Source organism: Rhinopithecus roxellana, chromosome 5 (assembly GCF_007565055.1).
Source record: "Rhinopithecus roxellana isolate Shanxi Qingling chromosome 5, ASM756505v1, whole genome shotgun sequence".
In the NCBI taxonomy this organism is placed as follows: domain Eukaryota; kingdom Metazoa; phylum Chordata; class Mammalia; order Primates; family Cercopithecidae; genus Rhinopithecus; species Rhinopithecus roxellana.
The window spans coordinates 122877770-122892116 of NC_044553.1; the positions used below are offsets into that span (position 1 = coordinate 122877770).

Consider the following 14347-nt stretch of genomic DNA (forward strand, 5'->3'; position numbering starts at 1 on the left):
CCATGAAAAGAATGCCATGCCAGTACAGTGGTGCCTAATACTTAGCCTTTGCACTGTTGTTACCATGGAGGCCCTCCTGCATAGCTACTCAAATACCAGGTGTTCTGCCAGGAGGCTCCATGCTGGGCATGGCCCAACTCCATGCCTTGGCCCTAGCACAGAACTTGAAGGATGGGTAGATGAATGGACAGACAAGTAGGTGCTTGGGTAGACAGATGGTTGAACAGAAGAATGGAAGGATGAGTATGTGGATAAATGGATGGATGGATGGATGGATGGATGGATGGATGGATGGATGGATTGATGGATAGATGGCTAGATGGACATGTGATGTGGGTGGATGGACAGGTGGGTGGGTGGGTGGACAGGTGTATGGGTGGGTGGATGGCATGGATGGACGGACGGACGGACGGGTGGATGGATGGATGGATGGATGGATGGATGGATGGATGGATGCACAGACAGCATATGAATGGATGGATGGTTGGATGGATAGATGGATGGACAATTGGATGGGTGGATAAATATATGGATGGATGAAGAGAGGGAGGGAAGGAAGAGAGATGGGTGGGTGGGTAGGTGGGTGGATGGAAGGATGAATGGATGGATAGGTAGGCAGAAGGATGGATAGATGGGTAGATGTTACATGAAGGCAGAGTTCCCTGAGGGCCTCTGCAGTGCCTTTCACAGCACCAGCATATAGTAAGTGTTCAATGAATATTTATTGGTTTTTTGGTTGGAAATACGATGACCCTGCTTTAAGTTTTGCATGAGAAGAATGCTGTGCCAGTACAAAGGTGCCTAATACTGAGCCTTCACACTGTTGTTACCATGGAGGTCCTTCTGTGTAGCTGCTCAGATCCCAGAGTGTTCTGCCAGTAAGTGAAGATGGGACTCAGAGTCCAGGGCTGAGAGGGCTACCTTCCATCTTGCTTTGCCCGCTTCTCAGCATTGGTATCTGACTCACGAGCAGCTCCTCTCTTTCCAGCACTGCCCCCTCCATTCCTTGAATTAGGGAAGGAACAGTGCTGCACATTTCTAGTTGGGGTATTTCTCTCTCCAAGTATGCAGATTGTAACTCCATGTTCTCTCCTCCTGTGCTGTTCATTATCTTGTTCAACCATTTCACTTGCCGGCACTCGGCGCATACTGGGCGACAGGGACAAACAAGCAACTTCCAAAAACACTTGACCCCCAGGCACCGCAGCTTGGCTTTCAGGGGTGGCTGGGCAGGCGAATCACCTGCGATGTTTCAAAATGTACACCCAGGAGCACTGCGTTTAGACCTGGCATAAAATATATGTGTGTGTCTGTTTGAATATGTATTCATGTCAATACATATTTAAAACATTTCTTTTCTACTTTCCTTTCCTTCCTCGCTGAAAAAGTAAGTTCGAAAGCCATTAGGTGGGGCAAAGCAAGGTGGCATCTGGAGTGGGTGGGGGAATGGGAGGACACCAGGGGCCAGAGCCAGATGTCAGCCAAACAGGTGAAGAGGGCCACCTTGGGGAGGGGGAGCAGAGGCGGGAGATGGCTGACATATGGGAAGATGGCTGACATAAGGAAATGCTTTAGAATGAATACAAACAAGTTTCTTACAGTAAGTGAAGAAAGTTGCAAGTAGAATTCACTTTGTAGGGTTGGATTAGAATTGGGGTATCAGTGAACTCAAGGTTTTCTATAAATATTGAGAGGGAGAGAAAGATGAAAATAAACATGCAAATCTGTATCCACGTGTGAGTGTGAACTTGAACCACCTTTTTGCACCAGGAAGCAAGAAAACACTCTAAGAAATGAAGAAAGCTGGGCATGGTGGCTCACACCTGTAATCCCAACACTTTGGGAGGCTGTGACCGAAGGACGACTTGTGCACAGAAGTTCAAGACCAACCTTGGCAACATAGTGAGAACCCGTCTCTACAAAAATGAAAAGCGTTTTCTGGGCATAGTGTCCTGTGGTCCCAGCTACTTGGGAAGTCAGAATGGGAAGCTCACTTGACCCCAGGAATTCGAGACTTGCAGTGAGCTATGATCTCACCACTGCACTCCAGCCCGGGCAACAGAGTGAGACCCTGTCTCAAAAAAAAAAAAAAAAAAAAAGAAAAAAGAAATGATGACGATGTCATAGGACACAGATCCAGCTTTAGAAAAGCCACACTGACCACATCAAGGAGTATCTGAGCATCCACATAATCACACTAATGGATTATAACCCATTGACTAAAATGGAAAACCAGAAATCCATAGTGATACCAATAAACCTCTAAAGGTCTGGTGAGGAATGGAGTGTTTGCACAGGTTCAAGTCCTCCCCACAAAATGCTTGCTAATTTCAAAGGAAAAATTAGTAGCTCTGCAGGGGCAAGGCCTGGGAGATGACCTTAAGGAGTGGTCCAGGTCAACCTCACCGGTGATGGGACAATTGGCAGTTCACACAACCTGACAAGATGTCACAAGAAGGACTCAGCTTGACCCAATCCAATCTAACCATGATGTACTAGAGAAACCCTTATGAAGGACATTCTACAAAATACCCAGCCTGCAATCTTCAAAAGTGTCAGGCCATGGAAGTCAAGGCTATCCTGAGAAATGTTCCAGGTGAAGGAGACTAAGGAGACGCCACCGCTGAATGCTGCATCTGATCCTGAGCAGGAACCTTTGTTCTAAAAGGCATTATTGGGACAGCTGGCATAGCTATGTGGGGTCTGGTGATTGCATGTAACCGGGTGAATTCTTGATGTCAGTGGCTGTGTGGTGGTTGTTTAGGAGGATGTTCTGTTCATAGAAAATGAGCAAGAACTTTCCAGGCTGATGGGGCACCAGGTTGGCTGTTTATTTTCAAATGGTTCAGGGAAACAAAAGCTCTTTTTACTATACGTGTGCAACTATTTTGTGAGGTTTCGATTGCTGCCAATTTTTTGAACTGTTGAGATAAATTGGGTTGGATGTGGTGGCTCACGCCTGTAATCCCAGCACGTTGGGAGGCCAAGGCTGGTGGATCACTTGAGGCCAGGAGTTTGAGACCAGCCTGGCCAACATGGTGAGACCCCATCTCTACTAAAAATAAAAAAAATTTAGCTGGGCGTGGTGGCAAATGCTGGTAATCCCAGCTACTTGGGAGGCTGAGGCAGGAGAATTGCTTGAACCTGGGAGGCAGAGGTTTGTAAAAAGTAAAATAGAGGTTCTTCTTCAAAGACTTTCCTCCCCATCTAGTTAAAAATAAATAGTAACTTCTCTTAGAAGCAAAATTTATCCAAAGACCTGTGCTAATCATTCTTAAATATCTGATAGCCATAATAAAAAATAATCAATATACTTTATATTCTTAGCTCCCACAATATTTTTTGCCCTGACATTTATTTATTTGCCCTGGCATACTTATACTAGTCCAAGCAAGCATTAAGTCATAGCCTGTTCCTCTTCCTTATTTAAAAGCATTTTTACCTTTCTCAACATTCCACAAATTACTTCCTCCTTCCTTTATTCTCCTCTGCCTTTGCCTCTTTTAAAAAATTCTAAGTTACTAACCAATCAAAACAAATACAAATGTAAAATCCCGTTCCAGCCAATAAAAACCGGACATAGCAGTAAGGTGGACGTGTCAGGTTATAAATGACCCTGTCTCCTTTATTCAATACATTCTCATGACAAAACTGCTGGCAAGCACACCCTTTCTACAGAAAATACAAAAATGGCCTTCTAAAAAAAATTAAATTTATATTCAAGTAATATTTATTTACGACACCAGGAAACAAACAGTTCAAACAATTTTGGTGGCCCATATCGGGGGGATACATTCTCCAGGGGTGGTCTCCAGTCCTCTCTCATAAGAGAGCGTGCTCCTCGGCCTCACTGCAGTGGCCTCAAGGATAAGAGCTCAAAACCCACCCGGTATGTCAAAACCCGGACTCTCAGCAACGGGGAAAAAAAAAAAAATCCTCACATATCACGTGAACCAGAAAACTCTGTGCACAGACCAAGGAAAAAACACCGGGCGAGCCGGTGAAGTATTTCCTTAGTAATCAAGACTAAGGAAAAAGCTGCGGGGCAGCCAAGCATTCCTTAGTTAAAACACACCAAGGAGAGAGAAACTGCAGGTGTGGTAAAACGTTCCTTAGTCAGGACTAGACAAAAAAAACCGTGGGAGGTGGTAAAATATTCTTTAGTCCGGATGTCTTAAAGGTTAAAAAAAGGTAAAAAAAAAAAAAAAAAAAAAACCCATTGACGGGGGTTAAACCTCAAAAAGAGGTGAGAAATCCCCATGGGGGGGACTGAACCTCACACAAACCTCTGATAGTAAAATATATATCTATGTATACATATATATACACACACAGAGAGATACAGATATAGATATACATTGAAAACTCCCCTTTTCCCTCTTCTCGGGGAAAAAAAAAAAAAAAAAAAAAGACTAAGCTCCACTCCTGCCAGTTGCTCCTCTAGGGGAAGGGGAAAAAAAAAAGCAAAAACACCAAGCATGACGCCAGACAGCCAGACACACCAAAAATGAAGTCCCTCTCCCCAGCCCAGCTCTATGTGAAAAAGAGGGCGGGGACTGGCGCAGGAAGAAAAGCCCACAAGGTGAAAGGACCTAATTCTTAGGACTAAGGACAGTTGTCTGCCAAGCCTCTGGGCCAGTGACGGCCCTGGGCCAGGACTGCAGCCGGCCCGGGGCCGAGACTACAGCCACGCAAAGCCCACCCAGCCCAAAAAACTAAGTGTATAAAAAATAAATAAATAAATAAATCGGGAAAAAAATAAAACAGGAGAAGCAGACGGCAGCGCATACGCGGGGGCGGGCCTGTGCCCGGGCCTAGCCTGAGCTGCAGGAGCCGCAGAGCGGGAAAACTCGGGGGAAAAAAAGGAAACAAAAAAGGACAGAGAGAGCAAGAAAAATAAAAGTGCAAATTAAAGAAAAGGAAAATAAAGTGCAAATAACAAAAATAGGAGAAAAAAGTAAAAAAAAACTAGAAAAGACAAAAATCAAAGAAAGGGTAAAACTAGGAAAAGAAATAATGTAAAAGAAAGGCAGAAAGTTAAAACATGTTAAAAATTGTCTGTAAAAGTCATAAAAGTTATAAAAAAGTTTATGCAAAAATATTATATAATTTAAAAGCAATTAGGCCTCCTAAATGTAAAACTATTTAAAAAACAGTTTATGTACAAATTATGTTTTAAAATATACTTTTAATATAATTACAAAAAGACATAAAAATATGAATTTTTACCTACATTAAAAGGTTAAAAAAATTCTGTTTTAAAAGTTTAAACAAGTCCGGGCTTGGTAACTCATGCCTGTAATTTTAGCACTTTGGGAGGCCAAGGCTGGCGGATCACAAGGTCAAGAGATCGAGACCATCCTGGCTAACATGATGAAACCCCGTCTCCACTAAAAATACAAACAAATTAGCCAGGTGTGGTGGCGGGCGCCTGTAGTCCCAGCTACTCGGGAGGTTGAGGCAGGAGAATGGCGTGAACCCGGGAGGCGGAGCTTGCAGTGAGCCGAGATCACACCACTACACTCCAGCCTGGGTGACAGAGCAGGACTCCATCTCAAAAAACAAGCAAAAGAAAAGTTTAAGCAAATTTTAACTATTAATTATAAAGAAAATTCTGTATGTAAACATATTAGGTAAAGAAGTATCCAGTTTTTCTGTTAACTAAAATAAAAGCACAATAAATTTTTCTTAAAGCCCTAACCTGCTCTTTAACAAAAATTATAAAGTTTTAAAAAGCCTATAAAAACCTTACCTTATAGTCAGCCATTAAAAGTAAATAAGTCTATAAATTTTTATTAAAGTTTAACATTTATAGCACATTAATGTAAAAAAATTCATACAAAAAGCATTATCAAATATAAAATAGTGTTTAACTTTCTTAAAGCCCAAGGGTGGCCAGATAAGTCACAAGGTCCCACATCCCCAAGGCCACAACACGCAGGGGCAGTGAAGGCCACAAAAAAGCCAAGACCTTAAGTGGGGCAGGGCTGCAACATCCCCTAGGCAAGACTAAGCAGAAATGGAGCAGAAGACGTTGCCATGGGGCCTCAAGCCCTACAATATGCAACGAAAATTATAAACTTAATTTATCTTCCACTTTCCCTTCCCTCAAAACTAAAAATCTTTTAACACAGGTACCAACCCTAAAATTTCCAGTACACCAGCACCAGCCTAAAAACTACATCCTTATCAAAAAATAAAAAACTCAAGCCAGCCTGGGAGGGACCCTATTTTATGCTGTTAACCACTAAGACTGCCCTCCGCACAGCCAAGAAAAAATGGACCCACTATACTCAAATCAAGAAAACATCTTAGGTTACTATAGTAAAATCAAGCCCTACTAAGTTAAAATTTTAAAAAGCTTAATATTCATATACCTTCTCTATTTCTTTCCTTTCCTTATTCTGTTACTAGCTCCCATATTATTAATGTAACTAAATCTAACTCACCTCAAACCATTGCCTTTAATGCTTGCTCTATCACACCTTGTAAAAATATAAAAAATCAATGACAGCTAGCCTTTTCACACAAATATTTATGTCCTGGCCCTCTAATTAACACAATTACCCCTAACACTTGTCGTTATAATCACCTGCAAATTTTCTGCTCCCACTGAGAGGTGAAGCCAACTGGACTTCCTGGGTTGAGTGGGGACTTGGAGAACTTTTCTGTCTTACAAGAGGATTGTAAAATGCACCAATCAGCACTCTGTAGCTAGGATTATAAAACGCACCAATCAGCAGAATCCTAAAAGTAGTCAATCACAGGGAGGACTGAAAAAAGGACATCTGATAGGACAGAAATGGAACATGGGAGGGGCCAATAAGGGAATAAAAGCTTGCCACCCCAGCCAGCAGTAGCAGCAACCTGCTCAGGTCCCCTTCCACGCTGTGGAAACTTTGTTCTTTCGCTCTTCACAATAAATCTTGCTGCTGCTCACTCTTTGAGTCCATGCCACCCTTAAGAGGTGTAACACTCACCGTGAAGGTCCGCAACTTCATTCTTGAAGTCAGCGAGACCACACACCCACTGGAAGGAACCAACTCCGGACACACTACAGCCTAACAACCTTGCAATAAATGGAACTACGTCCTTTAAACTACTCAAAAGCAAAGTTAAACTTCCACACACACAAAAAAAATTATATAAATCTAAAACCCTTCATCTATTTCATTAAAAAACCTATCCCTTCTAACTGTCAACCTTTATCAATATAACCCTGTCCTTCTATCACCACCTCCACCTTAACTAACTCTAAACCTGCCCTTAATCACTTCTGTAATATAGAAATTGACATAAATTTTTAAAAACCCTAAATATTTTTAAAATACACATTATTCCATCTTCCCCTTCTTTAGTAGCCTAAGTTCTAAATCCCACACCAGTTACTCCTACATCTAATAAAAGTAGAATGTCTATTATAAAAATAAAAAATTGAAGACAGACCTTAGCCATCAAAACAATATATCAAAATACAAATGCCTAGCTAAAATAAATATTCTGTTCACACTTTAAAAACAATTATTATGCTATTACACTTGTACACATGGTACTCCAGAGGCCCAAATTATCCCCTTTCCACTTAAATGGTCTCCTCAACAACCAAATATAAACTATGTAGTAGTTCTTCTTCAAAATCCCACTGCTTAAAACAATCCATCATGCCAAGCTCTCTCTGCTGTTTCCTAAAATTCAACACCCTGCGTGTCAGCCCCTGAGGGCAATCCAGCTTCCACCTTTTCTAAATGCCAAATTTACTTTGTGCCTCTCACGGCAAGAAAAAAATTTAACATTCCTTAAAACATTTAAAAAATAATGCAAGAAGCTCAAGCTTTTCCAAAAGCTTGCCCATCAATCCATGCTTAGCCATCCCCAAACAAATATATGGTAGTACTGTAAAGGACCCTTACTAAACACTGTGCCAAATAATTGAAACAGCACTAATCCAGTTAGTGGTCCTTCACTCTAGCATTTCATCAACGTAAAAAACTAAAAACAAAACACCGCAGGCCAAAAAAAATTCCTTGTAAGTCGTTTAATCCTCAAGTTTACATAAATGCTATTAAAATCCTGTAAAAAAAATTCCAAATAAACTTAAAACACAAAATCAAATACCTGCAAATTTTAAATCCATGTTATTCTGGTAAGTAACTATGAATAAAAAAATGTAAACTAAATAAACTACATCTGTTACAATCAGCAACAATTTATAAATTACACTGAAAACTCCATCAAAAAAAATAGCTAAGCAATTAGGACCTACCAGACAAATTGCCTAAAAAAAGCTTTAAATATAATATTAGCAAAAAAAATTTGTCATAATTAAAACTCAATATTGTACCTTTATTCCTAATACTGCCCCTAACAAAACTGTAACAAAAGCACTACAAAAATTAACAGCACTATCCAATAAACGTGCCAAAAAATCTAAAATAACCCTTTTTCTAAAATAATAAAACATCAATTCAATAAGTAAAAAAAAAAATTTGGCCAGGCGTGGTGGTTCACACCTGTAATCCTGGCACTTTGGGAGGCCGAGGTGGGCAGATCACGAGGTCAGGAGATTGAGACCATCCTAGCTAACACAGTGAAACCCCGTCTCTACTAAAAATACACGAAGAAATTAGCCAGGCATGGTGGTGGGTGCCTGTAGTCCCAGCTACTGGGGAGGCGGAGGCAGGAGAATGGCAGGAACCCAGGAGGCGGAGCTTGCAGTGAGCTGAAATCACGCCACTGCACTCCAGCCTGGGCGACAGAGTGAGACTCTGTCTCAAAAAAACAAGGTAAATTGAAGCACAAGAAAAAGAACAAAACATGGGCAGTATGTAACCAGAATTCCCCAGGTGATGCTAATGCATTCCCCAGGATTCACAGCCTGCATTCTGGAAGTCCCAGGGGACTGGGAACTTTGCCCATGAAGCTATGAAGCTCTTTCCCTGGGCCATGCCAGGGGCCACATTTGCCGGCCCTGGCCCCACCTGCTGCCATCCTCACGGACTCCCTCCGCTAATTCTGAGCATTCCTCAGACACTCAGGAACGAGTCTGAGAGCCACCTCTGGGGAGTCTTGGCTGGCGCGGCCATCTCAGCTGGCAGGCACTGCAGGTGCAGCCAAGGCTCCATAACGCTGTGAGCTCTGGCTGTCCTCTCAATGTGCACCTCCCTTTTGGGTGGCCCTGCTATGGGGGGACATCAAGGCTGCCACCTTCTGCCTGAACATCTTAGAGTTTGAGTGGAAGCATTCTTGAGCCTGCCGTTTCCCTGATCCTCAGACATGAGCCGGGGACATGGTCAGGGAGGGTCTGGGCCACCTGGGCTGCACATTCACGTCGCATCCCCTCCAGCTCTGGATTGAAATCCAGACAGCCTCCTCACTGTTCTCTTCCATTGGGGTGAGTGTCTTCTAGAAGGCTCCTCAGATCTTGGTGGTAATGACCCCACCAGCCCATCAGATGTGCTCAGGGAACCCCTGGGTCCCTGAGGGAAATAAACAAGAGAGGAACCCCTCCATCCCTCCAGCCCCCACTGCTTCCTTGTGAAACACCTCCAGAGAGCCAGCAGTCCTGCTGCCACAGACTCTGGTGGGCTGCCTCCCCCTGCAGAGACTCGCCTTCACAGCGGCCAGCGCCCTTCACCTGTGGGCTCTTTCCAACTCGTCTTCCGAGACCGCTGCCACGGTGGGGTAGAGGAGCCGGGACCTGTGCGTTTGCCATCAGCGGATGGCATGAGAAGTGGCCCAGGATGGCGCCGCTGCCGGGGTCCATGAAGATAATATCCAGAGTGGGGAGGGCTCAGCCCCTGCATGAAGCAGTCCCCACTTTCTCCATCCTCCATGCTGTTTTAGTCAGTGACCAGCTGGCTGTGTTTTGTTTCACAGTGTGGACAACTCTGAGGACCCCGTGTATGAGAGCCTGGAAGAGTTCCACGTTTTTGTCCTAGCCCATATATTAAGAAGACCCATCGTTGTTGTGGCAGATACAATGTTAAGAGACTCAGGTGGAGAAGGTAAGCTCCTCAAGAGATGTGCTGTACTCCTGACACAGAAAGCGTAGCATCCCAGCTAGAAAGCAGATAGCACAGAGCAAGGTCGAGCTCCCAGAGGCCACAGAGCATCTACTCAGTGCAAAGATCTACTCAGCGTGTTTCTTTCTCCTCCCTGATGGCGGCAAGGGTTGCTCTTCACCAGCTGCCCTGCCTGTCAACGGCAGGTGGCCAGGAGAAATCTGTGAGGACCAGGACTGAGCCCAGAGGGCCTCCTATCTCCTGTTGTGTGCCTAGGGCACAGCAGACAGTCCATGCCCCTCCAACAGCCCTGGGCCATGTCAGTCACTCAGGTGCCTTCCTGCCCCTCCGCAGGCTACGTGTGTGTTAAAGACTAAAAAGAAAGCAAGACAGAATGCATAGCAAGGCTATGATAGAATCAGAACTGGCAGAGAAAGAGGCAGGGGCAGTTTATGGCCTGCCCACCACCGACAGCCACACTCTGTGCATAGCCCCTTCTCGAATGTTCCTCCATTCAGCCCTTGCCGCAGCCTCCCAGGGTGGACACCACCCTCCCCACATTACAGAGATGAAACTGAAGCCCAGAGAGGCTAGGCAATGTCCCCAGGGGGATCAGCCCAGGGCAGGGAGTGCTCCAAAGCCTGTCCTCCCTCCAGCGTGCAGCTGACCAGAGCATCCCTCCAGCCCAGTTTGAATTTATACCTGCACCTTACAAAAGTCACAGGTCTTCCAGGGAGTTCTACAAATCAGGACGTGGCTCTTCATGCTAAACAGCTGCCGTAAAAATTCTGATGTGGCCACAATGGTTATGTAGCCAGGGAACTGGGAGGACACAGGTCCTGCCTGGCCCACCCCCTTCCCTATGTGGCTCAGGGATGCGGGCCTGCTGAGGTCTGCAGCTCTCCGTGCAGCACCAGGACTCGCATCAGGGCCCTGCTGTGTAAGCCCAGGACTGAGCTCCCAGCACCATCAGATATCTGAGTTGTGGGGCGAGGGAAGGTCCACCCTTTCTACCATTGTACTCACAGCCCTCTTGCAGGTACCCCCACCCTGCCGCCTCTCAGTGGGACTCTCCTGTGAGCACAAGCACAATGATCAATTTAGACAAAGCGAGGATGGGGGAGGAACTCTAAGAGTTCATCAAAGACGTCCCTGAAATTACCGTCCCTGAATTCTGCCCAAGGAGTGCAGCAATACACTGACTCTGGGGCCAAAAGGCAAGACATTTCATGAGCTAAAAGCAGATGATGCTTTGGGACAGATATTTCCGAAGTTATTCTATTTTGGTGAAGGTGTTAGGCTTTTCTGCCCTCTTTTTTACGAGTAAGAAAATGAGATTGTGTTCCCGTCACTGAAGGCCTCGATCCCTTTGATTCTCAGTTCCCATCTGACTTACATCTTGGTCCTGGAGCTCTCTGGCTGTTTCCTTCAGATTCAATAGAAGAGGTGTTCAAAATATAGAACAAATATACACCCTCGAGAAGCATAGATACTGCGTTGTATACAAATGCTTTACCAAACACTAGGAGAGGAAGAAGTACATCCAGAAAAATGTGGGCTTCCAGGCTGCAACTGCTCTGACCAATCTTGGGTGACAGTGTCATCCCAGCCCTGGGGCTCCTGAACACCTGTGCAGGTCTCAGGGCCGCAGGAGTCCTGGGGCAGATAGATGACTATGGAAACTCTCAGCCCCATCCCTCAGCACCACCTCCATCCGCCCCTCCTGTCCCTCCGCTTCTCCATGGAGCCCCCCAGGATAGTGAGGGACAGGGACGCAGGGGCCTCCCCTCCCAGCTCGGGCTGCTGCTCCTCACACCCTCATCCTGGTTTGTGTCCACAGCGTTCGCACCCATCCCATTCGGAGGGATCTACCTGCCCTTGGAGGTCCCTCCCAACAGATGCCACTGCTCGCCTCTGGTTCTGGCCTATGATCAAGCACATTTCTCTGCCCTCGTGTCCATGGAACAGAGAGACCAGCAGAGAGAACAAGGTATGCCTGTTCCCAAGAGAGTGCGTGCAGGGGCCTGGGGTGGGGGCAGAGCCATCAGAAGGGACCCCGTTGCACAGGGAGGGGGATTGTGGAGACCTCTCCTAGAAGCACACCTGTGCACACTCAGCAGTGACAGGTTTTGCATAAAACTACCTTATGCATGTGTGAACGTTTTGATTGAAAATAACAATGTGAAAGACAACATTCTCTTTAAAATACTGAACAAAGGCAACCTACCCTTAAATAGCTTTTACTGTTCTCCCTTTCACTTGTATACATATTTTATAGGAATGTAATTAGTCTTAGAGGTAAATTAAAGGGAAAAAAACTTCAAGAGCAAGTATTAATGAATTATGGCCCACCACCCATTTTTATAAATAAAGTTTTATTGGAACAGAGCCACATTCATTCACGGATGCATCCTCTGTGGCCATTTTTGCACTACAGTGGTAGAGAGAGGAGCAGCCACTGACACCGAGGCCTGCAGCACCTAAAATATTTACTTACTGACTAGCTCCTTATGAGAAGAGTTTGCTCACCCCTGCTCCAGGGTAAGCTTTTAACTCAAAAGGTCAACATTTCCTTTCAAAGCATTGCAGATGAGTTTCCTCTAAACAGCCATTTCAGTGCTGCCGATGTTGGGCCGGCCCCACAGGCTGTGCACTGCACAATTCCAGGGCACCAGTCAATGTCTTTGCTCGGGAAATAGGGGGATTTTGCTTGGAACAATTGTTGTTTTCTCATGTTAGCTACTGATGGATGTGTGACCAGCAAGTGGAGAGGAAACTCCTTCCTGTTGTCACTCTTGTTTGTGGTATAGGCAGAGACTCACTCCCCCACGAGACAGACGGACAGGCAAGACCAACTATTTCAGAGTCCCTGCCATTAGGTATGGTTCCAGGGAACGGAAGTGATCTGTCCAGGCCCAACAGGGGCAGGAAGCTCAGGGGTGTCTGCTTCTGACCTTTTCCACTGAGTGTGCAGCTCAGGAAGTAAATACAGCAACAAGATTACCCCCCTAGGACTCCCAAATGCTACTCCTTCCTTTAGACAGCTGGCAAGGAAAGGATGCAGGCAAATGAACAGAACCCAGCCTCCCCCAGCCCTCCGCCAGAGGTGGCACCAGCGTGTCACTTCCTGGCCTGGCGGTTGAGTTGGGAACGAGGCTGGGGCTGTGGAGCAGAAACTGAAGGTGAGAAACGCACAGGGCGTTGAAGACCCCTTCCCAAGAACAGATACAGAGCTCCCAGGAGCCACCACATGCAGCGCAGCGGCAGAACCCAAGTTGCAGAAGAGAGAGGACGGGAGGCTGCAGCCAGCCATGACAGGAATGTCACATCATGGTTCTTTATTATTTGCAGATGTGGCACTGGCCACAGAAGGAAAGATTTAATCAGTAAGGCCTAGGAGGTCTTTCCATTGTCTCCCTGCTTTCAGTCCAGAGTGCCTGCACCGCCTTCCCGGGGGTTTAGCTCTTTGTAGGGCTGACCCAGCCAGCCTCTTGGGAGACCAGAAGGACCTTTTCAGGATCTGGGATCCAGGCCAGGGGCTCCCTCTGTCCAGTCCCCAGGGAGACTCTGTGGTCACAGGAAGATGATGGTCCCAAGGCCAGCATTTCCCAGTGCCAAGCACAGGGTTCAGATTCCCGGCCCCCTCCTGGCAAAAGGCACCGAGTATTCTTCCAGGCCTTCCAGATACTGCTTCTTGGTGTTTTCAAGGCACATACGAAAGCATCCTTCCTTCGAAGGATGCCCATGGAGGCCGCTGTGGCTCGGTGCCTTTCAGGAGAGCCTTGCAGAGTTGTGGGTGGTTTCACTTCTGATGACCTGGTTTCTAAAAACTGGGATCTGGTCCCAATGCACCCCTCAGAGCCACTGTGGTGTGGGCCTGTGGCTCCCTCACAGTCGAAGCAGCCCACTGGGGTCCTCCTGGGCTGGTGCGGGTCCGCGCGTCCAAGCATCCTGTGGCCGGGCTGCACATTCACCCATAAGGTCCCCACGACCCCCTGCAGGGCAGGTGCCGTGGCCACGCTCTTTGTCATGCACCCGTGTGCCCCCTTAGACCTTCACCTCTGCAGCCCTCCCTCTGTGCCTCAAAGGACACTGGGGGGACGGGACAGAGTCGCAGCTGTGCTCTCAGGTCACAAGACTCCTCAGCAGAGAGGGACGTGGAAATCACAGTGAGGCTGCAGCTTCCAGGATGGGACCCCGCATCCTCTGAGCGCAAAACAGGAACAGCCATACCACAGTAGCAGGCTCAGGCCTGCTGGGGCAAGCTGGCCGGACGGCTAAGTCGCAGGGCCTGGTGGGAGGCAGGAGATGGAAGACTCCAGAACACTGAGCCCCAGGACACCACC

At 46.4% G+C, this 14347-nt stretch overlaps 1 protein-coding gene across 1 annotated transcript in view; it reads left to right on the forward strand.

Annotated features, from left to right (window-relative positions):
• Positions 1-14347, forward strand: part of OTUD7A (OTU deubiquitinase 7A) — a 373673-nt gene that overhangs the window by 341409 nt on the left and 17917 nt on the right. Inside the window, exons 10-11 of the mRNA XM_030931684.1 lie at positions 9877-10004; positions 11842-11991. Of these exons, the coding sequence (XP_030787544.1) occupies positions 9877-10004; positions 11842-11991 (278 nt within the window). The remainder of the gene's footprint in view (positions 1-9876; positions 10005-11841; positions 11992-14347) is intronic.